The 25,894-nt window shown below is 36.7% G+C and overlaps 3 protein-coding genes across 3 annotated transcripts; all 3 read left to right on the forward strand.

The window, feature by feature from the left end:
- LOC137395194 (transcription factor Jun-like) lies at positions 1–1,371 on the forward strand. The gene has a single exon (XM_068082032.1). It carries the CDS (start codon positions 132–134, stop codon positions 1,137–1,139), a length of 1,008 nt encoding a protein of 335 aa, XP_067938133.1. The 5' UTR covers positions 1–131; the 3' UTR covers positions 1,140–1,371.
- A 695-nt stretch (positions 1,372–2,066) lies between these two features.
- On the forward strand, positions 2,067–7,132 carry LOC137395195 (clathrin light chain A-like). The gene is made up of 6 exons (XM_068082033.1): positions 2,067–2,270; positions 2,646–2,692; positions 2,886–2,960; positions 3,816–3,930; positions 5,874–5,985; positions 6,729–7,132. Exons 1-6 carry the CDS (start codon positions 2,120–2,122, stop codon positions 6,907–6,909), a joined length of 681 nt encoding a protein of 226 aa, XP_067938134.1. The 5' UTR covers positions 2,067–2,119; the 3' UTR covers positions 6,910–7,132.
- A 311-nt stretch (positions 7,133–7,443) lies between these two features.
- Positions 7,444–15,257, forward strand: LOC137395193 (uncharacterized). Its single transcript, XM_068082031.1, has 6 exons — positions 7,444–8,246; positions 8,341–8,500; positions 8,584–8,690; positions 9,420–9,561; positions 10,833–11,045; positions 14,477–15,257. Exons 1-6 carry the CDS (start codon positions 7,519–7,521, stop codon positions 14,756–14,758), a joined length of 1,632 nt encoding a protein of 543 aa, XP_067938132.1. The 5' UTR covers positions 7,444–7,518; the 3' UTR covers positions 14,759–15,257.
- The last annotated feature ends 10,637 nt before the right edge of the window (positions 15,258–25,894 follow it).

The following is a 25,894-nucleotide window of genomic DNA, read 5'->3' on the forward strand; positions in this document are numbered from 1 at the left end:
AATGACTCACCAGCTAGAGCTAGTCATTCATGACTTAGTCAGAAGAACGCGTTCGCGTTTACTAAACTTTGCAACGATAGTTTCTAGTGACTCATAAGTTATTTATAACAGCAAAGCTGGATAAGCGACAGATGGAAGCCAGTTTATATCAGGATGGCGAACCTGACAAGGCACAAGATCTCAAGAAAAACATGTTTCTAGACTTCACATCAGGTAACACTAAACAGCAAAAGTTTGCTAACCTCCTAGCAAGCCCGGATTTTAAAATGCTAAACATGTCTTCGCCAGAGCTAGAAAAGATGTTTACATCTAATGGCGTGCTGCAAACACCAACACCCACTCAATTTATATACCCGAAATATGTTACTGACGAACAAGAAGCATATGCAAGGGGTTTTGTAGAAGCACTCGCACAACTGCACGGACCAGGTGGGGTACCTAGCACTGGCCCAACAGCTACTGCAACAACATTACCAAATGCATTAAATTCGACACAAACAGGCGTACCTTCTCAGACTGCTGATCTGCCTACTTACAGCCAGCTAAAACCCATGTCAACCATTGCGTTCACTTCAGCGTCTACCTCTGCTGCCACGACTTTAGCAAATATGAGTGCTCTTGGCTCCATTCCTTCATCAAAAAGGCCGTATCAGTTTGTACCCTCTGGTCTTGTTACACCTTCAAAACCATCGTCAACCATACCATCTTCAGTGGAAGTAAAGCATGAACCATCAGCATCACGCTCATCTGACACAGATCATACTGTACCTACAAGTATGCAAGCCAGTCCGGCTGGCAGTAGTAGAGTTACAGATAGCCCTGCCCTGTCACCAAGCAGCACCGTAAACATGGATAACGACGCTATGCCTATCGATATGGACAACCAAGAAGTTATCAAAGTGGAGAGGAAACGAGCCCGAAATCGCATAGCTGCGCGAAAATGCCGAACCAGAAAACTGGAGCGGATTTCTCGGCTTGAAGAGAAAGTAAACGATCTGAAAAATAAAAACACTGAGTTGCTACAGCATGCGACTAGTCTGAATGATCAGGTCGTACAACTTAAACAGCAAATCATGGACCACATGAAAACTGGCTGTCAAATTTTAATGCCTAATACCTCAGTCTTAGGGCCAACATAAAATGATAATGCCATGAAATTATCTTTCGCTGTAAGCTTTTTAATCCTATGAAACATGAAGATTATTTTTTGATTTGTAATGTGATATTATATCATAGTTTATCACTATCATATATGTGATATTATATTTTGGTTGTCTCTGGCTGTTATGATTTGTCAGCTAACTTTCTGCTATGCTATGTAAAGTGCAAATCTTTATTTATTATGTAAAATACATTGACAAAATGTTGTCAGCCTTACATCAATAATGTGTGCAACACCTTTGGTCACTTATCTTCATCTCAACTGAATGAAGACCAAAGACAAACTACAACATCTCCAAAAATATGTTAGTCATCTTTTAACATTTTGGAGTTAAATTCCATGACATGGAGAGATGAGCTGTTTACTGCCCTAGCTGTCCCAAAGCAAGCAATTTTTTAGTCAGTTAATTGATTTACATGAGATATCTAACTACAAATAGTTAAATAGGCTCACGAGCTAGTTAGTTATTTTCAGTGAAAGGAATGACTGGAAGACAGCTGTGTATGTTGAATATTCTGTAAAACAAATAATAAGACATGCCATTTTCCAGTGGCTTAGTTGATAAGCAAAAGCAGTAGCTATGTGAAGTAATACTTATAAATTATTTGTAGTCATCAGTATATTGTATCTAGTTGTCTAAATTTTTAATAAACTATTAAAAATTGAATTTACCTCAGCACTGAGAAATGCTGAAGTAAAAACTAAAACAGAATTTTGAAGTTGTTCTATCTACGCATCAATATCTTCGGCCTCTACTCGTAGTTCTTCGATCAATTATCATAGAGTTTCACAGCCAATGGTTCACAGCGATTATCTAGTTGAACATAGTAAGCCTTTGATCCTTCAATTACAGATATTTACCTCATCTTAGAACATTGTCCTAGCGAGCTTTCCTCTCATAGGCCAGAAAAAAACAGGTCAATACATTTTCCGGTTGAAGCTTAAAGGTGGAGAAAAATGTCTGATGCTTTTGAGACTACGCCCCCTGCCTTTACCGACGGGGATGAGGACCCAGCTGCTGACTTTTTAGCACGAGAACAAGACGAATTAGCTGCTATTGATGGTGATGCTAGTTTTGACTTTAACGCTGCCCAAGCTGATCCGCAAGGTAATTACGTTATATCGTTTCCATTGGCCGTCATCTGTTTTGAAAATATTTAAACTTTTGTTTACACCTTAAAGTTAAGGATACATATTATGTTGTAGTATAAGTAGTTTATAAGTTTATTTGCTTACACCTGCATAATTTTATTGCAATCTAATAGGCGAAATAGTGTAGTTTTACATGTATTGTACTTATGAGAACTACGCTGAATTTTCAAATCTTATGGCAAAGTCATAAGAATATAACAATTTTCACAATTAACAAATGATCTTTTCGTTCTAGTTTGTTATTTTATAATAAATTTGGTAAACTAAACTTCGAAACTGAACCGTTTTGCTTTGAAACATTCCGTTGGTAAAGTTTGCTTACTATTTACAGGAGGTTTTTCCCAGTACGACGCGTTTGATCCTGTATCTGCAGACTCAGTAAGCTTTATTATATCTTAACTTCATATTACAATATTGGAATTTTTTGTGATTTAAGACTGTATTTCTGTTAGAGCTTTTAGGTGGATAAGCTTCAACTCATTTTTGTAGCTTTATGAAATATTTAAGATGTAGTGAGCTGTGAGTTCTAGAATCGTCAAGCATTCGTAACATTTATTTGGTTTATTTGAAGCCTCCCGTAGGTGGTGATGCCTTTGGTGATGCAGACATGGGTACAGCGGCAGCTAGCCTATATGAGGAGCCAGAGGTATGCTCTAGTAGATTATGATTACAAGTCCTCTTAGTAATGAGAAAGTTTTTACTGCTGATAATTACTAAAAAACTGCACTTTTAGCCTTTCTTGGAATTGCTTGTAATGCAATATTAGTACATAAGAGGTACCTACAAATATTCTGCATACGACAATTATTTTTGTCTTTTGTTTCTTTCTGTACGTAATCACGATCAAGGGTTTCTCAAGACAGTCAAGTTAAATCCATTGCTACAGACGCTAATAGATAAAGGTTTAATCCTGTCCAGCTAATTTTTTTCTTATACTGACCCCTGAATACAGTTTGCCTACCTCAACTGGTTATGTAATTTGATAGCATCTATAAAAAAGAATAAAACAAACTCCAAGTTATGTTGGTGTAAATCAAGGGCAAAATGTCTTTGTTTTTCTTGGCATACCTAATTCGATTCAGTTTTAAAGATTACAGCCCTGCAGGGCTTATTCCTGTTCTGTTGTTTTTCACTTTAGGTCTAATCTAAGGTTTTTCAAAAATAAGTTATTAACTTGTTAACTACATTAATAATACTCTAACATAAATAACATTTTAATAAATGAAAAATTACCAAATATTAGTGCCAACTTACTAATTTGCTACTTTAAATCTTGCTAGGATTGAGTCATTATTTGAGTGTTATGCGGCATATGGTTTAAGGATGTTCATACTCATTTATCATATTCTTTATATAATTTGATTACATATCATGGGCATACTCAATATACATGTATTTTATCAAGGGTACACTGAATGTTACTCATTTTTGTTTTTTAGTTTGGAATGCATTAGTGTAATGTTGTACAGTAAAACTTATTTTGTATTGTTATATCATATAGCCTGTGGTACAAAATGGGCCCTATAGTGCTATATCTGGGCTGGACAGGTTAGCTATTGAACCAGAGAAGATTAAAAAATGGAGGGAAGATCAACAAAAAATGTTGGAAGAAAAAGGTGTGTAAGTCCCACGGTTGATACATAAATATTCGCATTTACTTGTTTGCATGGGGAACTTAGCAAAATGATCTACAACTGATTTTCTTCTATAATCCTTTTTGGGGTGCACTCTTTTTTATGTTGGTCATTTTTATATACAGTAGACGCTCCTACAACGTAAATAATCCATTCCGGAATTTTTTTACATTGTACAAATTTTACATTATCTGAACAGTAAAATACATGTAAATTGCGTAATCCGTTCGGAGATCTTTTCAAACTCACTCCTTTGACCCTTCTAAAAGGAATAGCTATACTCAGCTTTTTCATTGATTGGCTGAACCGTAACTGTGGTATTATTGGTTTGTATCAACAAATTTTCCTCTTTTTTATCACTTTCACTTGTTTAGGGTCCATGATTGCAGTAATTTTACAATAAGTTAAAGGAAGTGCACACCTAGAACATCAATTTACAACGATTTGTTCATTATCACCGAATTAGTGAGTTCTATTCTGCAGAGAAAAAAATCGAAAATTCATGTGTCTACAATAAAGCAAAATAAAAAAATATTTTTGCTACAAAAAGAGCGGTGTCTATCTGTGTGTCCATCTACTCGTCTCCAAGTATAAAGGTTAGAATAAAACTTGGCTTACTCTAACTTATGAAATTCAGATCTGTAGACCGACACCCTGGTACCTGCATTTATCGATTTAAGTATTTATGAATAATTGCGCGACTACTGATTCTCTGTGCTTTATCAACACGACTGACGATTTCTCACGGCGAACTAGATTGCCGGGGTACTACTTGTATATATAATAGAGATGTATGTCATTTTCTCCCGAGTGCGACAAGAGCTCGATATTTTTGAGACCAATTACAAGATTCTCGTTATTCAAATCGAATTTGAGAGCTTGCACCGACTTGAAATTTTACGTTGTACATAACTTCTTACGTAGCGTGAAGCAAAAACTTTACATAAATTCTTTATGTTATGGGGAATTTAGGTCATAGTAGGTATATGTTATAGGAGCTTCTACTATATTATATAACATAAATAGGGAGCGTCTACTGTATTTAGCTGCCTTTATTGTTACCGTAAATTCTGGCGTATAACTGGAAAATTTGACACCAAATATCAAGCTTTAAAATCTATCGGTGACTTAGACGGTGGCGAGGTTTTTTATGAGACGAATTCTAGTGAAAGTCAAATTAAAAACCTATCGCAAATCAAAATTATATGATATGTCTTCTAGGGATTTATTTCTAAAATAGATCAAACATGAAGTTCCAATCTTCATCATTCAAATTGTCATTACAAGGATTCTCTTCTATAATAACGCGGTTTTTCCGAATTGTATGCTTTTTCTTAGTATCTGTCTACGAGCCCACTCTTGGGTAAACCATTTGACGCATCTACTATTGTCCTTTCATTCTTTTTCTTGTACATAAATCACGATTCTTGACCGAAATCTGTGTTGTGTCAATGCTTTTCTATTAAAAATATTCTTTACTCATCTAAATCCCTCTATACTCCTCGAGATCCCTCTATACGCCTCCAGCTTCCTCTATACTTTTCTAGCTTCTTCTATACTTCTCTAGCTTCCTCTATATTCCTCTAGCTCCCGCTATACTCCTCTAGATCCCTCTGTACTCATCTAGCTACTGCTATACTTATCTAGCTCTCGCTATACTTATCTAGCTCTCTCTATACTCCTTTAGCTTTCTCTATACTCCTCTTTTCAAATGTTCTTTTTATCAGCAACAAGAGCTTGACACTACAACTTGCTGTTTTTCTGTTCATAAGAAATATACGCCATCTATCAGACTCAGTGTACTGCAATAATTGTTTTTTCAGTTATCTCTAAAATGTTACTCTTTTAAGGAAGTGTCTAGGATCAGGGTCCTACTTGTGTATACAGGACTAGGCTTTAAGGCGCTTTCACTCACTTACCTTTAGATTCAGCTGAAGCAGAGCAGATTGAGGAGATGAGGCGGGCAGCTAGAAAAGAACTTGACGACTGGTACAGGCATAAAGATGAGCAGCTGGAGAAGACTAAAGCTACCAATAGGTGATTTAACTCTATGATTTGCTTAGCGAAGACGTGATCTACGATTTACCCTGGCAATAACAATTTACTTCTAACTCATTTCAGAAAAAATGATCGGTAGGAGTGAGTGTACATTGTTGTGCCCTGTATTGTCTTTTAGCTAGTCATTTAGATTTCTTACTGTGCCCGTACCCGGTACTACGGGTACCTGTACAGTGCCCGTAGTACTGTCAAGTTGAGTCTCATTCTATCTACTTTTGCATCGTTGTATATAGCCTTAGGACTTGGGCTGCTTGCTCCCTCTCATCAGTGATAGTCCTTTTATTTAGTAAATTGGCTGGTAGAGTTGGTTCTTGTTTTCACCAGTGGAAACTATGTTTTGGTGCGTAGCACTAGCCACAGCCCAACATGTATGACCACACACGCATTTTATCCTATGATTTGCGCTAGTAGTAGCAGATTTGTTTTAGATTTTTCCAACTAATCACCGGAAGGTGTTAGCAATTGTATATTTTGTTCTCAATGAGTAATTAATTATCAATTATCAATTAATGTTCAAACATCCTCCGGTGTAACAAATTTTGTCTGCATATGGCTGGCTGTTTTCCAGTTTACTTAAACAGCGTTTGATACTCACTTGTTTGCTTCGTGTCTTCCCAATGCTTTCATATCTGCGTCAGTTTATTATTCTATTTGGAGTGCGCAATCGGTGTAAAATGTGAGTTAAGATTATCCAATGTTTGAAATGCTTGCTTGTGTCATAGAGCTGCTGAAGAGGCCTATGTGCAAGAAATAGAAGACAAGGAGCCCGGCAGTGAATTTGAGAGAATATGCAAGCTCTGCGACTTCAACCCAAAGAATTCTAAGAACACAAGAGATGTTTCAAGATTTAGGTCAATTCTATTGCAGCTTAAACAGGGTGGACTCATCAGAAATCTGCAGTGAATCATAGAGCAAACCAGTGGTAGCCGTCTATACAGGAAGTGTTGTAGTAGCAAAATCATCTTGTATCCTGTTGTATTTTGGTATTTGTTTTGTATTTTAACACATTCAAGGAAGCTATGGTATCAAAAAATTACATCAGTTGTGTAACTTATTGCCTATATTAATGTTGTTAAAACACATTCTTTTTTACATCAGTAGATATGGAAAAATAAATTCTTCAACAACACAATTTTTAAACGTAATAACCATTGCAAAAACTGTATTTTTATAAGCTTGATAGAATTTGTATATCTACCACAACATTACCATAAAAACACTTCAAAGGTTCAAAAAACTCACCTGGTAAACAGTGAACAATTTTTGCTAACCGGTAGTATTGCACAAAATCAAATGGAATTGTGCGATACCTTGGGAGTTGTGGTCTTTTGCAAAACTAGAACTAGACTGCGAAAACGCGTTATGCCCATGGATGTTAATTATCGCGATACCTACATTCAAAAACTAAGGCTCATCCGTTGTTTGGTTTTTAAGAGTTAGTAGTAGCGGTTTGTTTGAAACGCCTAGTATTAATTTCCATGTAAAATATATCAATTTTCAGCTGTCAAAATTATGAGTGTATCTTACACTAAGCATAATTTGCCAACATCTCAAAATTGTTTACCGAAAACACGAAGCGAAAGAGCAGTTGGTAACCCGAACAGAAGATGGCAGCATTCAAAATCGAAACAGTATGGTACCGCTGTGAATCATACAAATGTCAAGACTCATCCTTTATCTTCTGTGCAATTGGAAAGTGGTCAGAATGTCTCTAATGTGCTGTACATTGAAGAAGGAAAAGAGAATTTGAGGCCCCAAACAGGAATGTCTCGACATCACAAGAAACATAAAAGAACAGCTAGTCTTACAGATTTAAGACCAGAAGACAAGAAAAAAGTCGCTAATCTGATACAAGAACTCGCTAACTTGGGCTCAGAAAAAGATAAAATTGAACAATGTCTGAAAAAAGAACGCTATGACTTTGAAGAGGCAATAAAAGATCTGGTTAAAGATCAAAAAAACTTACTCTCTGAGCGACAAGCAGTTCAAACAGAATTAAATTCTTGTCAACAGCTTTTGAGTCAACTACAAGAAGCTGTACTTCATCGTCCAACGTCGGCTCTGTCATCACTGAGAAGTCTTAAAGACAATGATGGGAGCATTATGCTGGACAATCGACTTGCTGAGCAGAGTCATGGCTCTGAACTGGACAACTATATAAGCAAGCACCAAACTACTCAAGATATGGAGGTTGCATCCGAAGTTGCAAGTGTAACTAGTGAATCAGCTCGCAATCCAAGGTGGGGAATATGAGTTGATTGAGCCTGTCACGTGCATAAGGTGTCAGTACTAATTTTATTGAAACCGTTTTTATGATTATTAAATTCATTTTAGAACGTCGTCAACGTTTATTGGTGAAGGTGTGCAACAAAAAAGGGTTAGAGATAATTTGCATGCGGCAGATGCTTTGAGTGAAATTTCAGTTCGTACTAACTCTACTATTGACTACAGTCGGAAGGATGAAATATTCATGGAGCGGGCAAGACTCATAGAGGTACCATTTGATACTAGTTTAAGAATATATTGAATAGTTGTTCTTGTTGAGAAACAAACTGATTGCTTTCTTCATTTATTTAGGAACAAAGGCTTTTGAAGCTAAGATTGGCTGAACAGGAAGAATTACTGAAGATCACACAAAAACGACTCAGCTTGAGGGAACACGAGTTTACAGAACAGAGATATCAGTAATTTTATATTTTGATCTTGCGTTTAATCAGTACAGAAATCAAAAGACTTAATCTAATTTCATGTGTTCATCACGCATTTGAACATTGCCATCATGCAAAATATAGTCTTTGGAAGCTAATCTATATTTGGCTCAACTATAAAAAGTTTATAAATCAGATGACAAACTTTTCGGCTCTTGAACATCGCAAAAATCTGTTCACTGCATTTAATGAAGTCATTCGCGACTAATTAAAATTGTACATACATGTAGATCGTGCAATAATAACCTTTGCGTCTTGAACATTGAGGAACTTGCTTGAATACTTTACATTTCTTTTGGAAAATCGTGGTTATGCAAAGCTCTGTTATCGATAATTGGTGAAATGTATGGTGAGTAGCAAAATATGTTCTATGTTAAACTTTTTTTTGCTAATGCGTTTAATAACAATTATTTATAAATTGGTTATACAAGGGCTTGAACTTTGGCATTTTACAAAAACTTCTGCACAATGAGCTGTGCAAAAAAATGCATGTTGGTAAGATTATAAGATTGGGATAAACTTGATATTCAATTTAGCAGACTGTCCCGCTGTTGTAATCAGCAAGGTTTTTTGTATAAGTTCCAAAAGGTTCCATAAGGTTAGCACTTCAATTGAAATTGTATAAAAAATGTTATAGAAATATTTGCATATGTACTATTAAAGCATTGCATATCAGCCCACTTCAACACTTGTTGTTTATTACAGAGATGTTTCCAGACCCGCCGCTAGTCATGTTGTCCATAGAGGTCACAACTCCGAATCTTCTAGATCCTTTTCAAAGCAGACTATGGCTACTCCGGTTGCTGTACCTGTTAGCCTGAGCCGAAGTTTCAATGTTGGCGTGCAGGTAAAACACTTTACCGGTAAATTGGGAGCTGTCACTCTTATAGAATGCTTGTCCATTTATTAAATGCTAGATGGAAGTACTGAGATCCTACTTGATTGCAGATGGCATTTACTGGCTATTGACCATTACTATGAATTTAATTAAAAAATTTTGGTTGTAAAATTTCTAAAACAATTCACAAAATTTTTCTAAAGGTTTGTGTATGAGCAGGCCCTCGAAGATCGAGTATGTCTGCTTAGCAGAGGCTGTTGGAATCTTTTTTAAAAGCAACAAACGATGTTTTTATGATCTTGGCTGGTCATGTCTGAGTCCTGTGGCAAGGGAATGAGGATGTTGTCTTTGAGGGAAAGCTCTACAAATGTCCAGTTGCGAAGAGCATTTTGAAGTTGGATGTCATTCCTGTCACCACCAGTGGTTTTTTTGGGATTTGAATCTTGAACAGTTGTTTGTAGATCAGGAGTTCTAGACCACTAGGCCACGGCTGCTGTAAAGGTTTATATGTGTGTTAGCAGTAGTACTCCGCGCAAAAGGTCTTTGCTAGCGAGACTTCCTAAATCTTGCTAGCACAGGTGTGAATAAAATTGTAAAACAAGGCTTATAGTAAATATTGTTTGCTTACATCTGATTTAATTGAGGCTCACATGTATTCCGTTTCATCAGCCGTTGACTATCTTAAATACATGTGGTGTTTGGACAAGCTGTTATGCTAAAGGATACATTTTCTTCTCTCCTCGCCGATAGGCATACTTATCAAAGTATTGTGTGCATTTTGTCAGTTTATGTCGAGGTTAAGGCTGTCGTCTTCTCGTTGCTTCTGTTATACCCTTCCATCACAGAGAAGTAACGCTAAGCTGAACATAGTGCTCAACACATTGACTAACATAACGTGAAACTTAACGTATCTTTTGTAATTGTCCTAGCTGTTTGGAATCAAAATAACTTTGCCATATTTCAGCCAGTATATATTTTGTTGGTTTGTGGTAAAGTCATCCATACCTTTTCCAGCTGGATCCAGATTTTATGGTTTAGTAATGTGAAGCACTCTTCGCATAGATTAGTAGTGCGAGTGAGGTATCGCTTGTCAGAATCATAGACTTTGTAGACATGATTTATCATGAACTTAAAAGTTGCCTAACCCTGATTCCAAAAGACCATTGGTCTTAAATATTGTATATTCACTAAATTATATACAACTATAAACTATATTCATTAAAGTCAATGCAGATATGTACCCAATTACTCCTTAATTGCTTGTTTTATCTATGGTTTAGGTGGATGACTGCAAGCACACAACTCCAAAAAGACGAACCCAGGACCATTCTGTGCAGACTGAGTTTCCACTACAGCAGCGGGTACCCGGGCCTATGGATCAGTCTCCAGGGACTCAGCCTCCAGAGGAAAGGCTATATATTGGGAAACGACTTGTTCCATCCCCCAGCAGCTGTTCTTCGAGGAGCCAGTCTAGCATGCAGGATACTATAGATGTGAGCATTTGATATTTGCTTATTATCGAACATGCTGCGTATAACATCTTATCATTGCTATTAGCGTCTTTCTATGTTTTAAGATCTCCTGAATTAGGCTGGCCTTTAAAGGTTTACTTGCAACAAAATTCACATTGCAGTTATTTGGTATCAAAAGATTCACCATGTCTTACTCTGATGTGTTGTAGGTGCAGAATATGTGGAAATGTATTTACAAGCTCTTAAAAGCTCAAAAACGAACAGTTAGTAGCAGCCATCACAAAACCGCCGTAGATTAGAATCTCTTTCCAAAACGGCTCAAATGGGACGTAGTTGTACAAGATGGCTTCTGTTTACACTTTCATGCAACCTCATTGTCGAAATATTTTCACAAATATACTTCACACATTCAATAAAACTATGTCTATTGTCCTTACGCGTCTGTTTTATCGTCATTGTAATGCTGTCACTTTTAGCAGTGATATCTTATAACTTACCGTAAAAATTTGTTTAATTTTTTAACCTTAGCTCGAACGAGTACATATCATTATCTGATAAACATGACGAGCCTGTTGGTCACCTGTGATAATCGAAAAATGTTGCAAAAATTATTCGCGCTGTTTGGCTGGAAGTATGGGTCACATGATCTGATTACAACTAGGTGATTAGACCAAGCCGAAACAAAACTGTAAAGTAGCAAGCATCTATATTTGATACGGGGTTTTCGGTAAAACCCGAAGTGTTTGTCATAAACTAGTGCTACGAGAAATTTTATATTGAGCCTTTTATTGGCCTTTTAATTTATGTGAGAACATCACGTGTCAAAACAATAACCAAATGGATTAACTACGTCAGAGAAATAAACTGATTCCGATCTACGGTGGTTTCATGATGGCGGCGATTAACTGTTCGCTTTTTAGCTTCTAAGAGCTTGTAATCACATTTCCACATATTTTGCACCTACAACACAGCAGAGTAAGACATGGTGAACCTTTTGATACTAAATAACTGTAATGTGAATTTTGTTGCAAGTCAACCTTTAAGTGGTTTATCATGACTCTTTCTGATTTGTTGGAATGCTGGGAAACATGAAAATAATTATGCATTTACTAATGTTATTGCTACTGGTATGCTGACAGTACCCTACGCCATGAGAGATCGTCATGTGTAATCACTTTGCCCGCAATTACTGCGCAGTACTGTAAGGTAGTCCAGAGGTGCAGTTGGCAGAGCGCTTGCCTGCAGAACATGGATACCTAAGTTTAATTCTTGTGTGATGCATGTTGGCGCCTAGCGCTCTAAGCGTGGTATCAGCAGACGGATGGACACGATTATTATTATAGTAAAGATGTTGTGTTGACATCCCAATCCGCACGTACTTTTAGGGCATATATAGTGAAATGGTGAGTGTGTGTAAGATTTAAATATTCGAATATTTAATTAGACACAAGTTTTAAATTTTCTTCTTATATATTGGACACGTGATTTACTGATAACATGTCTTTTGGTCCAAAGAATTAGGCCCGAGTCTATTTTTGTCATTTATTCACGGAACATTATAGTGTATTACATCACTAGCATTTTGTTATAAAAGAAGCAAGAGAGATTGATGAAACATCGAAGTTGAAGATACAACAAAGTAAGGTATATGCATAGCCAAAAGTTCTCCTGTTAGTCTAGTCCAAGGAGCACAGCTTCACAGTTTTTCTCAAATAAATTCTTAACCACCACAAATATCTACCATAGTCTTTGCTAATCTGAGATCTCACCCACTCTACTACATTCTCTACTCTTCTATGTTTCTGTTTTATCATGACAACATTAACAATTCTTTGTCAGCTTAATTGTTAGCAGTTCACAATTTGGTGCTCTATATGTACTCCTGGTTAGAATTATATGCAGATATAAAATTTATAGATTGTACATCTAAGGCTCTCCTTCATTGATCAACATTATAGATTGTAGATCTAAGGTTCTCCTTCATTGATCAATATTATAGATTGTACATCTAAGGCTCTCCTTCATTGATCAACATTATAGATTGTAGATCTAAGGTTCTCCTTCATTGATCAATATTATAGATTGTACATCTAAGGCTCTCCTTCATTGATCAACATTATAGATTGTAGATCTAAGGTTCTCCTTCATTGATCAATATTATAGATTGTACATCTAAGGCTCTCCTTCATTGATCAACATTATAGATTGTAGATCTAAGGTTCTCCTTCATTGATCAATATTATAGATTGTACATCTAAGGCTCTCCTTCATTGATCAACATTATAGATTGTAGATCTAAGGCTCTCCTTCATTGATCAATATTATAGATTGTAGATCTAAGGCTCTGCATCATTGATCAATGTTATAGATTGTAGATCTAATTCTCTCCTTATTGATCAACGCAGACAGAAAAGGCTTGAACATTGTCCTACAATGTGTCTCCCTAGCTTTAGCTCCATGGTGTCGGTCTAGCCATAACACTATGGTGTCAGTCTAGCCTTAGTGACATGGTGTCACTTTAGCCTTAGCGCCTTGGTGGCACTCTAGCCTTAGCATTATGCCAATATTGACTGTGACATTGTAATTTTTATACTGAAGTTAGAATATGACCTTGACTTTTTTGTGCACTATAAATGTTAGACTGTTGCAATCAGCTTACCAAATCGCAGTAACTGGTGGGATTTACTTAATTGAGAATTGTCTTATTTATGGAGACAAAAGTCACTGACTTAGGCATGATTTTATCTCACCATTACAGCCTTTAGTAGTCTAAGCAGATCAGCGAGACTATAGTACCAAACAGCAGGTTTAGCGCTTTGCTTGGAAATCAGAACTTTGTTAAGGGTGAAATTCAACCTTTTGAAGCTTAGGGTGCCATTGGATTTCGTACAGGCACCCGAGAGTGGTACGTGGGACAAAATATTGAAAAAATATCCATGAATAAAAACAAATACACGATAAACATTCATTTAGCCTTAACCATAACTTGGAGTTATCCTCTACATGCTAGTTTCAGTGATATGCGTTCAACACAGTAATTACTTCATCAATGACCCATAAATGAAATCAATATGACATTTTTAGCACACATCAAGCATCTTTGTTATAAAACAAAAGTTGGGTTATTCTACTTTGAGAACATTACCATCTTAAAGACCTTCAGCCACAGCTTTTAATTATTTATCACCATGGATACCATACCATGGTGCAGTGCTTATTCGCTGTCCCGGACCTTACGTGACTAGGTTATTGTGTACCACTGTATACCTAATCAAGGTAAAACCTGCTATTCTTCCCAAACTGTAAAATTGAGATTCGAAAGCCTCACTTCTACACCAATCATGCACCTTCTACGCTAACGAATTGGAAGGCGCCCAGAGTTGTGAGTTTTTGCAGGCTTCTCCATATTTGTTTCAACAAAGCCAAATTTTAATTATTTCAAATGCTTGTAGAAAACCAATCGTCTGCTAGAGTCAGCGAGGAAGGTTATAAGAGACGCCAAAAGTCCAAGGGTTGACTCCCCTATATCTCAAGCGAGTCAGTCTCACTCCAGTCGCTGCAGTCACAGTTACTCCATACACACTCCTCGCAAGGCTAGTCAGCAACTTTTTGACTCTGACAGATCTCTAGCCTCAGAGATTAACAGCACAGCTGTGGAGGCTGGGGAGGCTGACAGGACCGAATTGGAAATGTTGGAGGATATATTTTATGTTAAAGCGCAATCAACTACGTAGAGATGTTTGTAATGCTTTCAGTAGTATTGTCAGTTTCACAGTTGATTGATTTATACTTTAGTCTTAGGGATTTGTAGTATCTATTAGGTTAGGAGACGTGTGACGTGTACAGCAAGTTGTCAGCGGTGTCTTAGGCTAACAATGGATTTAAGCTACCTGTATAAGCTATTAGTTTGTAGGCTATCTTACTCTGTGTGCTCTTATCTCTCAACTTGTCATGTTATACTGTTGTTTGTCAGGTTTATGGAGCATATCAGCACAACGTAATGACACGCTTTTAAGGATATCTATAGCTGCTCTGGTCATTTTCGATAGCTTTGTCTTGGTCTTATGTAACAAATCCAATAAAATACATGTGTGCCTGTGAACACAATCTAACTACTTGTAAGTGTGATACAAGGAGCTTCTAATTGTACATCCTTCAATCCATTGGGTGACTGAGCTTTCATTACATTTTCATTTAGAGCAAATGCAAAATAAAAAGTTCTTTGTTATTTTATTATAAAGTATAATCGTATCATAATTAAAAATAATTATTTATGTTTGAACAAGCAGGATGGTGTGAAATTAACAACATGTATACCGAGTCATTTTATGTTGATAATTTCACCTTCTGGCCAGGCGTTGGAGTGTTGCATACATTGTTTTACGCTCTTCGTTGATAGTAGCCAGGTTATTTTTTGTGGGAGAAACTCTATTAGATTGTCTGTAAGTATGTGAGTCTTGCACATCATCCTCATTGTTGTGAACCATGCCCTGGGTGAGGGACAATATTCCTATGGTCGCTAAGGACACGCATAGGAATATCACGACAAGCACTGCTGCCAAGTCATATCTCGTAAACATTACTTCTCGCGATAGGGAAACTGAAACAAAATATCACCAAACAGTAATTATGCTGATAAGCTGTTCAATATATCCAACAAGGCATTAGTCTCGTCGATTTTACTTGTCTAATTCATAAATCCAGTTTATAAGTTACAGATTCATGAGTTTGATGTCTATATGTAAACGCAACAGTGAAAATGCCTAGTTGGTCACAGAAGTTTACTAGCTTCCGGAGGCTGCTAGATTCATTCTCAAGTTCTCACATTTTACCATCTATTCTCACCCATTGCTAAGCACTAGTTACCGTGCACTAAAACATGTAGACTTGAGCAGTAAACAGGTGGTTTGAGACATGCCAGAGGAACTCTACTGGCATGTGCTTACTGGTACTCTGGCCTACTGGCACTCTGCTTACTGGGGCGGCTGTAATACTGTAGTCAAGCGAGGTAGCTAGAAGACTTCCTTTTAGCTATAATGACAAAGGTTTTAGGACCACCTGCATACATTCAACCATGATACACCATTGACTAACATGCTTACTGTCTGGTCTTGAGCAGAGAAAACCTGCTGGACTGCATCGAATGGCTAAAGCGGACATCTTGCTGTTAGTGTTGCGCAATACGATGCAGAGACGACTTAAACCTTTCGACCAAGTAATTTTTGTTAACAGGTTCTGACAGAGTTCACAGTCCGTCACTGGATGGTTCTCCGTGTCCACCACATCACTGTCATTGGTGAGCACATAGGGCAGCATTATAGTGGACAGCTCTGATGTGTGGTAGGACTCCATTACCTGCATACAAAACAAATATGCTACGCTGGGATTTGAGAACTGAAGGTAATTTATATAAGAAGCACTTTAAATGTTTAGACAAGCACGCACTAGTTACTAAAAATCCTTCATTATGACACATTTATTTATTTTTATTAAGTTTTGTTCAATTTTCACATCTCATTTTCAAACTTGTATATTGTGTATGCTTGTCAAGCCTCTATTTACTAGTAATAGTCAACTCTGCTCGTGCTAGTACAGTCAAACCTCTACTTACTAGTACAGTCAAACCTCCACTTACTAGTACAGTCAAACCACTACTTACTAGTACAGTCAAACCTCTACTTACTAGTACAGTCAAACCTCTACTTACTAGTACAGTCAAACCTCTACTTACTAGTACAGTCAAACCTCTACTTACTAGTACAGTCAAACCTCTACTTACTAGTACAGTCAAACCTCCACTTACTAGTACAGTCAAACCTCCACTTACTAGTACAGTCAAACCTCTACAAGTACAGGGAAACCTCTACTTACTAGTACAGTTAAACCTCTACTTACAAGTACAGTTAAATCTTTACTTACAAGTACAGTCAAACCACTTCTTAGAAGTATGTACAATCAAACCTTTAGTTATTAGTAGTCAAACCTCTACTTACTTGTACAATCAAAGATATATTTGCTATTGCCATAACATACAAGTTTTTCAATATGTGATGCAAATTTCCATAAAATATTTGAGTTTACATAAAAGCAATTCCAAAATACAACATTTAAAGTTTCTAAGACCATTACAAGTTTGTTAGTGAAAATCAAAAGGATGATGATAATTTTTAAAAGAAGTAGAAATATAAAGCAGTTGAAGGTGCATGTTTATAAACACATGTACATATTAGGTTAGTTTGATTTTCACTTCATAGATGAGGTTAACCTACATGTCTCTGTCAACACTGCTATCACTTAACCTGTATGTCGTCAAGGTTACACTTCTATATGCATCTTTTTTAGTGAAAAGAAACAGTAACAACTGTCTTTTATTATTTCAGTTAGATTAAATCTTTACATTTAGATTTTTATGTAGTTCCGTTTAGTGCATTTGGTATTATCACTCACAGTATTATTAAAGAGTTATGGAGGGTTTTCGGTTTAAAAAATAAATTAAAAATAAATTACACTCCAAACTTATGAGAACATCTTATTCAGCAGTAGATCTTAAAATGAGTTAGCTTGGTATGTCATAGTTTAATTGTATCATCATTTGTATGAGAAGACTGTTCCTTTAATTTTTTCTACAAATATTGATCATCGATGCCAAATTTTCTGACATGGGATACAAAAATGCTGATGACAGATTACCGAAAGAACAATATTACCATGAGAAATAGTTTTGTAGAATAAAACAGTATAACAGCTAATTGAGCCCATACTATGCGCAACAAGTAAAAGAATAACATAGAAGTTCACCTCCTTCAGTTGAGGCTTTGTTTTTACGCCCCACATCTTTGCATCTAATTGCTTGCAATATTGTGAGGCTTCACTAAGATGCTTGGCAGCTTTCTGATGTATTATGCATACTCTCTGTTGATGTATATGTTTCCAGTCAGCCTCACAGTTTCCAATAGCTTCTACAATAACATATAGTCATTTGTCAGCAATGCCATTGTTTTTGTTATAAACATAACTTATCACTGACCTCGTCTGAGTTTATTTTTTATAATAATGATAGAGTAGTGGTAGCTAAGGGCCCCAATGTAGCACAGACCAAGCAACAAGCTAAAAAAAGCAAATACAACTCTTTATTGTTACGAGTGACTATAAGCAGGGTACTGAGGAACCAATAGTCTGTTGCCGTTAATATATTCTAGAACGTTTTATAGGCTGAGTAGAATTTTTAAAAGGTAAAGGTCAGCATGAGAATTAGCATTTTAAATAGGTTGTTAGAGACTTAACCTCACCCAAATTTGTTTTTCCTGATCACCATCATTTATAAAAATTTAACTGCCATGATATAGTAAGCTTCGGCATTCTGGCCAAGTAGTGTACAGCCTCAAATCCAAGAACAGTATAGTAGAGTTCAATCCTAAAAACGTCATTTATTGGTGAAGGTGGGAAGTGCATCTGACCAGAGTTGCTCTCTAATAGAGTTGAGGGCCTCATTTAAGCACTTGAGTTGATCACATGGTTTCTCTCGTGGCAGCACCATGTGTTCTTATCTCAAGTTCATTGACATCTCCTTTTCATTGAGTCAGACATATTGTAGTCTGCGCATGTTCTTATGTCCTTGCAAGGTTCTATTGATCTCTTCAGCATTCTAATACTTGAGAGATGTTAGTTTGATCAAACTAAGTACCAAACGGGGCAGCTTAGCCATGATCCAAGTTCTTGATAAAAGCACAATGAATCGTACAAAGTCTAATTGAATGTTTTAGCCTGTGGGTTGTACATCTGTCTGGTAAACGGCTGACTTCTGAGCCCCGAATGTGTTTAAATCACAGAACATAGTAACACACAGAATGGCAGCTATTCTCTGTTAGTAATAGGAATGTAAATACCTGTAGTTTATACATTCAACTTGCAAAATGGAAATATAAACTCTGAAAGGTGCTACCCTAGCTTTGTTTCCTAGCATTGTCACTAAAACTATGATAAACCTTATGCAGGGGGTTTGAACTGTTGGAGCACATTGTCTAATATGTTCCTGCAACAATCTCAAGTGATGGTCAGTCGCTAATGGTTTAGCAAGGTTAGCCTAACTAACTAAAGAAGGGTGAGTATTAACACCAGTACGAGGTGATGAACCTAAAAAGGTGTCGTGATATGGTGAACAAGAATGTAAGCACACGAGAACAAGGGATAAACTATGTAGAGAGTTTTATGTTCCTCCACTTGGTAGAGGGGAACAAAAAGTCATAAAACTTAGCAGGTAGCAGAAGGCAGACGAGGTGTCAGTACGCTACAATGAGATGGACGTGAAGCAGTGAAAGATACAGGAGTGGAAGATAAGGCAGTGGAAAAGAGTGAGGACGTGTGAAGCCTCATAGATAGGGTTTTCAGGTGGCAGCTTGGCTTGACATTTCATCAGATTTGAATTACAGAAAAAACTGTCTCTAAAGACAGCAAGTATCTCCCAGAATTCTCTAAATTGGGTACGGTAAATAGGTTAAAACTTTCCTAGTTTGTGTACTTAAGAGAAACTTTTCCAGTTCGTGATTGTCAAGATAAAGTAGCAAAGTGTTGACGCTTAGCATAAAGTCCTTGCGGTGTGGTGGGAGGCGTATGAAAGACGAATGGAGATGATGAGAATGAGCTCGACATATATAGACACAGGCTTATACGCCACTAGTTAAGATACGCAATATGTGTAGACGATGTGCGGGCAGACTCGTGGTTCAGATTATCAATATGGCCACTTAACAGACATAAAAATGAACGTTTTACAACATGCAAACCGTACTGTCCTGGGAGGCACCCTGGTTCCAAGGAGCTTTCTGCAATTGGTCTGGCCAGTCACCTTGTATTCTAATGCTAAACTGTTGGATCTAGATTTTTTGTTTCATGGTTTAAATTGTTTTAAATGGTACTGTCTGGTGTAAATAAAGTTAATATTTATATACCTGGTCTTTCCTGTATTCAACCTATACTTATTTCATTAGTTATATCTCTAACATGATATAGAAAAGAAGGACAAGCTGGCAAAAGCTAGCGAAGTGAAGGTCAATTATATTATCGCAAGGTAGAGGAAAGATCAATTCAATATGTACAGATAAAGCTCACTAAAGGCGTGTGAGTAAGGAAAAGATAGAGTGAGAAACATTCCAATGGTACTATATAGCCCTGGCTCCTACCAAAACCTTTTGCTGAATAGGTAAATTTAGAACTAACAAAATGTAAAAACATGCTAAGCTGGTACTTACATAAACTGAAGCACAGTCTGTATAAAAACAGGCGGTAGAAAAATGTCTGCTCTGTTATCAAGGAGACGAATTCTCTTATAAGAGAATTAGCCTTACTATAGAAATACTATGGTGCATTGAACAGACAACTCTGTATTTTTCATGGAGGCAGATGCTTAATTAATAACTAGGTTTTTCTGCAAAAAAAACTCATTAATAAGTCAGTATCTGAAAATATCTTTCATCACCATACAAGTATTTACCTTGGTGTCAAGGTAAGAGCTAAACTTCAGCATTCCTCACTTCATAGGGTACAGCATGTACCATCATAATCTTAGAGCTCACCTGTTTGATGTTGTCATACAATGACCTACAGCAATGTGTGACAGACCGCGCAAAGCCACCAGCTCCAATGTGCCACAGAGTATATTTGTACCAGTCGAAATGTGTCAACGCTATATTACCTGTTGATGACATTAGCTGCAGAAAGAGAGGCACCAGGAGTGATCTCCACATTTGTCACTTTTGAGACGTTTCTGTGCTTGTGCAAATCACCTTCTTATGCTACACTCATCTGCTCCAATTCATGTGATGTATACTTTCTGCTTAGCTGTAGTTGCGTTCCTTATCAGTTCATTAATTTATTTATATTTACTCTCATATCTCATAAGTTCATAACTTTCATCTGATAAGAAAACCTCTTTACTTACTTTTACAAAGCACAAGAAAATTGAACTTTACAATTAATTTTTATGAATCTGAGACCAATAGATTTTTATAGCAGCCTATAACATTCTTATAACAAATATTACCAATATATCAAAATTGGTACTCATTGACATATTATTGATCAACGTGTCAACATGAATTTGCTGAATGCTAAAGATTGTAGAAAAAAACTATTTATGATTTATATAACAAATAGTTTCTCTTGCAAATTCAAATAACCTCAAGCATACCAAGTTTATTGAAGGCTCTCATCTGCCATGAGATCAATCACATGTTCAGCACAACAGCAAAAAATTATATTTATTCGGTTGTGTGAGTTTGTAGAGAATATATTATGGTGTAAATATTTACATAGGCACAGTTTGAGACAATGTTATGAGCTAATTCTAATTTAAAGCAGAGTGCTTGCTCCATGCAATGTTAAAATGGATGTACATACCAGACATTAAAATGGATGTCAAGGCAAAAATCTTAGTTTGTAATTTTATATAATTTTTTTAATATATAGTAGTTGTAACATATAATAGGAAGTTTTTCAACTTTTATTTCCAAGTTATAACTAGTATCAACAATGTTTTTTTTTTATAGTGAAATGGGTGTTTATGGTTCTATGCATATCCTCTGAACCTTGACTTCAATTTATCTCAAAACAAATTTAGACATAAAACAAGTGGCACTATCGGCCTCAAATATTAAACTGGTACAAGGCAATCATGAGCCAGTAAATCAATCAGTGTTTTTCTGCTCGGTGAATAGACCCAAATTATCTGATATGTCAGGATTATTCAATTTTTTATTACAGTGTTGTACTGCTTCAATAGCAGACCTAAGTAGTAATATTTAACACATGAATCGTTAGATTATTATAATACACAGAACTGTCTATAAATAATAATATTAAAGCAGCAAATACTTGTATTTCCTCATAGTTTTTACAGTTTTATTTATTATGAAAATGTCAGAATAATGAGAGTTTTGTATGAGGGGGGGCACTACCACCCCTCTTGTATGATCCATAAGAAGACCGATATACTTCTTTCTATATTCAGCCCTAATTGATTATGACTTTTCTTGTTTGTAGTTTGTTTGCAGGGGCGTAGTGAAAGGTCTCGCCATGGGCAGAAGGGAGTGTATGAAGAAGAAAAGAAAATGAATTTACCAGCTGAATGCATTTTGTCAAATAGACTGATCCCCTTCTAGCTGTGGGCTGCAGGTTTCTCTGATTATCTTTGGTTTGTTATTCTTGTTATTCTCAGCCTTACTTTTTTCGCACTGCTGCTGAGAGGGGGGGGCACTACCACTCCCCCTCTTCGTCCCCCTCCACACTCTCACTTCTCTTTCAATTTCAGCGTTTATAGTTATTCTTAGACCAATTTCAACCGCCATGAGCAGGTTGTGTTTACATGTGGCAATTTCAAACATTTCCTCAAAATTTATGAAATGTTTACTTTTGTAAATTCAAAGCTTGTGATCTGATTTTGGGGTGTTAGTGATGTTGCTTCCAAAATAGTTATTTGATAGAAACTAATTCTACTAAAATCTCAAAAACTAATAGCGCTTGCACTGTGAGAATAATTTTCCAGCTTGATTTACTCACCAGCTTATATATACATATATACATTTATATATATACATTTATATATATACATTCATATATATACATTTATATATATATATATATATATATATATATATATATATATATATATATATATATATATATATATATATATATATAGATGGAATGCCTAATAGAAGAAGGCGACCATCCGGAATGGCTGACCAAAGGACGCACTGTACTTCTGATAAAAGATCCAAAGCAGGGGCCGATTCCCAAGAACTATCGACCAATAACGTGATTGCCCACCACCCGGAAACTGCTCTCAGGAATAGTTGCAGACAAACTGGAAGAGCACATGAGTCACTATATGACCAGTGCTCAGAAAGGAATTGGGCGCAACACCTGAGGAGCCAAACATCAGTTACTGGTGAATCGGATGGTCTGTCAAGACAGCAGGAGAAGGCATACCAATCTTGCCATGGCTTGGATTGACTACAAAAAGGCCTATGACTCAATTCCCCATAGTTGGATACTTGAGTGTCTCAGTATGTACAATGTTCACCCTGCTCTTGTGGCATTCATCAAGATGTCAACGACCAAATGGAAGACGGAACTGGAGGCTAATGGCAAAAAGCTGGCAAGTGTAAAAATTAAGCGAGGCATCTATCAAGGTGACTCTTTATCACCGCTGTTCTTCTGCATATGCCTAAACCCTCTAAGCAATATGCTGGAGAAGACTCATTATGGGTACCAGTTTAAGAGTGGCACCAAGATAAGCCACCTCTTCTACATGGATGACATCAAGCTGTACGCTAACAAAGAAAGGGACATTGATTCGCTAATACACCTCACTCAAGTATACAGCAAGGACATCGGAATGACCTTCGGTATTGAGAAATGTGGAAGGCTAATTCTTAAGAAAAACCATTCTATGCTCACAGATGGCCTAAGAATGCCAAATGGTACCATCAAAGATATAGAAGAAGGGTACAAGTACTTGGGGATTATGCAAAGCAGCATCAACCACAAAGCAGAGGTACGTCACAAAGCCATTACCGAATACAAGAAACGCCTTCAGCAGGTCCTACGTAGCCAGCTCAATGCCAAGAACCAAGTCATGGCAATAAATACCTACGCACTGCCAGTAATAAGATATCCAGCAGGCATAATAAAGTGGGCTGAGGAAGCCATCAAGGAAACAGATATAGCAACTCATAAACTGCTGACCATGCATGGAGCACGCCACCCAAATTCTGATACTACTAGATTGTATCTCGATAGGAAAGATGGCGATAGGGGATTCAAAAGTGTACAGCAGACAGTGAAGGAGGAAGAGCAAAGCATCAAAGCCTATGCAGCCTCTATGGCCACTTCAGATAAGTTGCTAGCTGAATTTCAATCGGCCGCTCTTACAATGGACCTTCGCCCTGATGATGAGGAAATTGACTGGCACACGAAACCTCTTCATGGTGCTTACCACCGACAAATATCTAAGGTTGGCGATCTTCACCAGACATATATGTGGCTGAACAAAGGAAACCTACCGGCCAATACAGAGTCGCTAATCATGGCAGCCCAGGAGCAAGTGCTCCCAACAAGGCAACTCCAAACGAAAATCTATCACACTAGAGATGATCCTAGATGCAGACTGTGCAAAGATGCACTTGAGACCATCCAACACATCATCAGTGGATGCAAGCAGCTAGCAGGAAATGCATACACTGAGCGGCATAATCATGTCATAGGTGTTGTGTATAGAAGTCTATGTGACGAGTATGGCCTTAATAAACCACAACACTGGTGGGAAACTCCTGTTAAGGTCAATGAAAATGATCGCGCTAAGATCCTCTGGGACTTCTACAGACTGACAGGCATGTCCTCGCAAACCAACCAGGTATAGTGGTGGTGAACAAGGAGAACAAGAGAGCTACTATAATAGATATAGCAGTACCCAATGACTACAATATAGACAGCAAAGAAAAAGAAAAGGTAGAGAAATATCTCCCTTTTGGAGAAGAGATTGAAAAATACTGGGATGTAAGAACAACTGTAATCTCAGTAGTCATTGGGGCACTGGGCGCAATAACACCGGCTCATAAAATGTGGCTTGCCCAAATACCAACAGCAATCAACTCCGGTGAGTTGCAGAAAAGTGCGCTACTGGGAACAGCTAAGATCTTGAGGCGAGTGCTCAAACTCCGAGGTCTCTGGTAGGAGACTAGAGTTAAAGCAGAAACTACCACCCATACGGATTAATCGGGGTGAGGCAACAATTTTTTTTATATATACATATATCTATATATATACATATATATATATATATTATATATATATTATATATACATATAGCTTGTGTTGGTTAAAAAATATTTTTGTCTTTTATATTTCTTCTTCAAGAGTATTGTCAACTAGACTATCTATGTTTATGAATAACACGCATGTCGATGGTTAAAACAAACTATATTGTCCCTAATAAAGCAATGATCTATATCTAAGATATTAAGTTTGAGTAAAAGTTACCAAAAATGGTTAAAGTATTTTACCTGAAGAGTGCGCCTACTATGCACGAAACTATTTAGTAATAAAATACTTTAACCATTTTAGTAACTTTTACACAAATTTGATTTTAGTCAGCTCTAGTTTTACTATTGAGCATTTTTTCAAACAATCAGCGATAATCCTTCATATATCTAAGATATAGTGAGTGAAAGTGTTAACAATGCTGTTTTTGCTTGTTGCTAGTTAATGATTTTGTGTAGATCGACCGCTGCAATGTTTCAGCAAATTGTAAATCTTGCTCTTGCAATGTACATCTGACATGTAGGTGATATCACCTACATCTGACATGTAGGTGATATCCGTAATAATTGCTCCTGTCTTGTACTCGTTGCTTTGTAAAGATGTTTGGTTCACAGAATGTGCATTGATAACTTCTAAAGTATGTTGCTTTATTATTGTAGCCTATGATGCTGATAATATTTATTAATTCACAATTTGTGAGTCTTTTGGTTCTATCTTCCTTTCAAGTTTTGTATTGCATTGTGCAGAAAACTTCTATATCATGCTGACATGCCAGATATTCATAGCTTGTTAGTAGCAGTGGTTGGACAGCTCCTATGTTTGCGTTTTTATGACCCAGCAATTGTAACAAAAGATCTTAAATTTTGTAGCATACAATCAATTGAGATGCATTGATATGTATTATTGTATGATGAAGTACTACACAAATAACGCATCAGCAGCAAAGAAAACCTTTGCTGGTGATGTATTACTTGTGTAGTATTTGTTTCCCTTGCATGCTGTAAGCTTTTGTGATATTGATGTAGTTTGTACAGTTGCAAAAACTAATTTAT

The sequence above is a fragment of the Watersipora subatra genome, chromosome 4, assembly GCF_963576615.1.
Source record: "Watersipora subatra chromosome 4, tzWatSuba1.1, whole genome shotgun sequence".
NCBI classification, from domain to species: domain Eukaryota; kingdom Metazoa; phylum Bryozoa; class Gymnolaemata; order Cheilostomatida; family Watersiporidae; genus Watersipora; species Watersipora subatra.

Excerpts from the sequence above, each read along its gene's own strand:
- LOC137395193 (XM_068082031.1), top strand. The coding sequence starts at position 7,519 with ATGAGTGTATCTTACACTAAGCATAATTTGCCAACATCTCAAAATTGT. Across the intron at positions 8,691-9,419 it reads TTTACAGAACAGAGATATCA|AGATGTTTCCAGACCCGCCG; the intron begins GTAATTTTATAT and ends TGTTTATTACAG. Across the intron at positions 9,562-10,832 it reads GTTTCAATGTTGGCGTGCAG|GTGGATGACTGCAAGCACAC; the intron begins GTAAAACACTTT and ends TCTATGGTTTAG.
- LOC137395194 (XM_068082032.1), top strand. The coding sequence starts at position 132 with ATGGAAGCCAGTTTATATCAGGATGGCGAACCTGACAAGGCACAAGAT.
- LOC137395195 (XM_068082033.1), top strand. The coding sequence starts at position 2,120 with ATGTCTGATGCTTTTGAGACTACGCCCCCTGCCTTTACCGACGGGGAT. Across the intron at positions 2,961-3,815 it reads GCCTATATGAGGAGCCAGAG|CCTGTGGTACAAAATGGGCC; the intron begins GTATGCTCTAGT and ends TATATCATATAG. Across the intron at positions 3,931-5,873 it reads AAAAATGTTGGAAGAAAAAG|ATTCAGCTGAAGCAGAGCAG; the intron begins GTGTGTAAGTCC and ends ACTTACCTTTAG.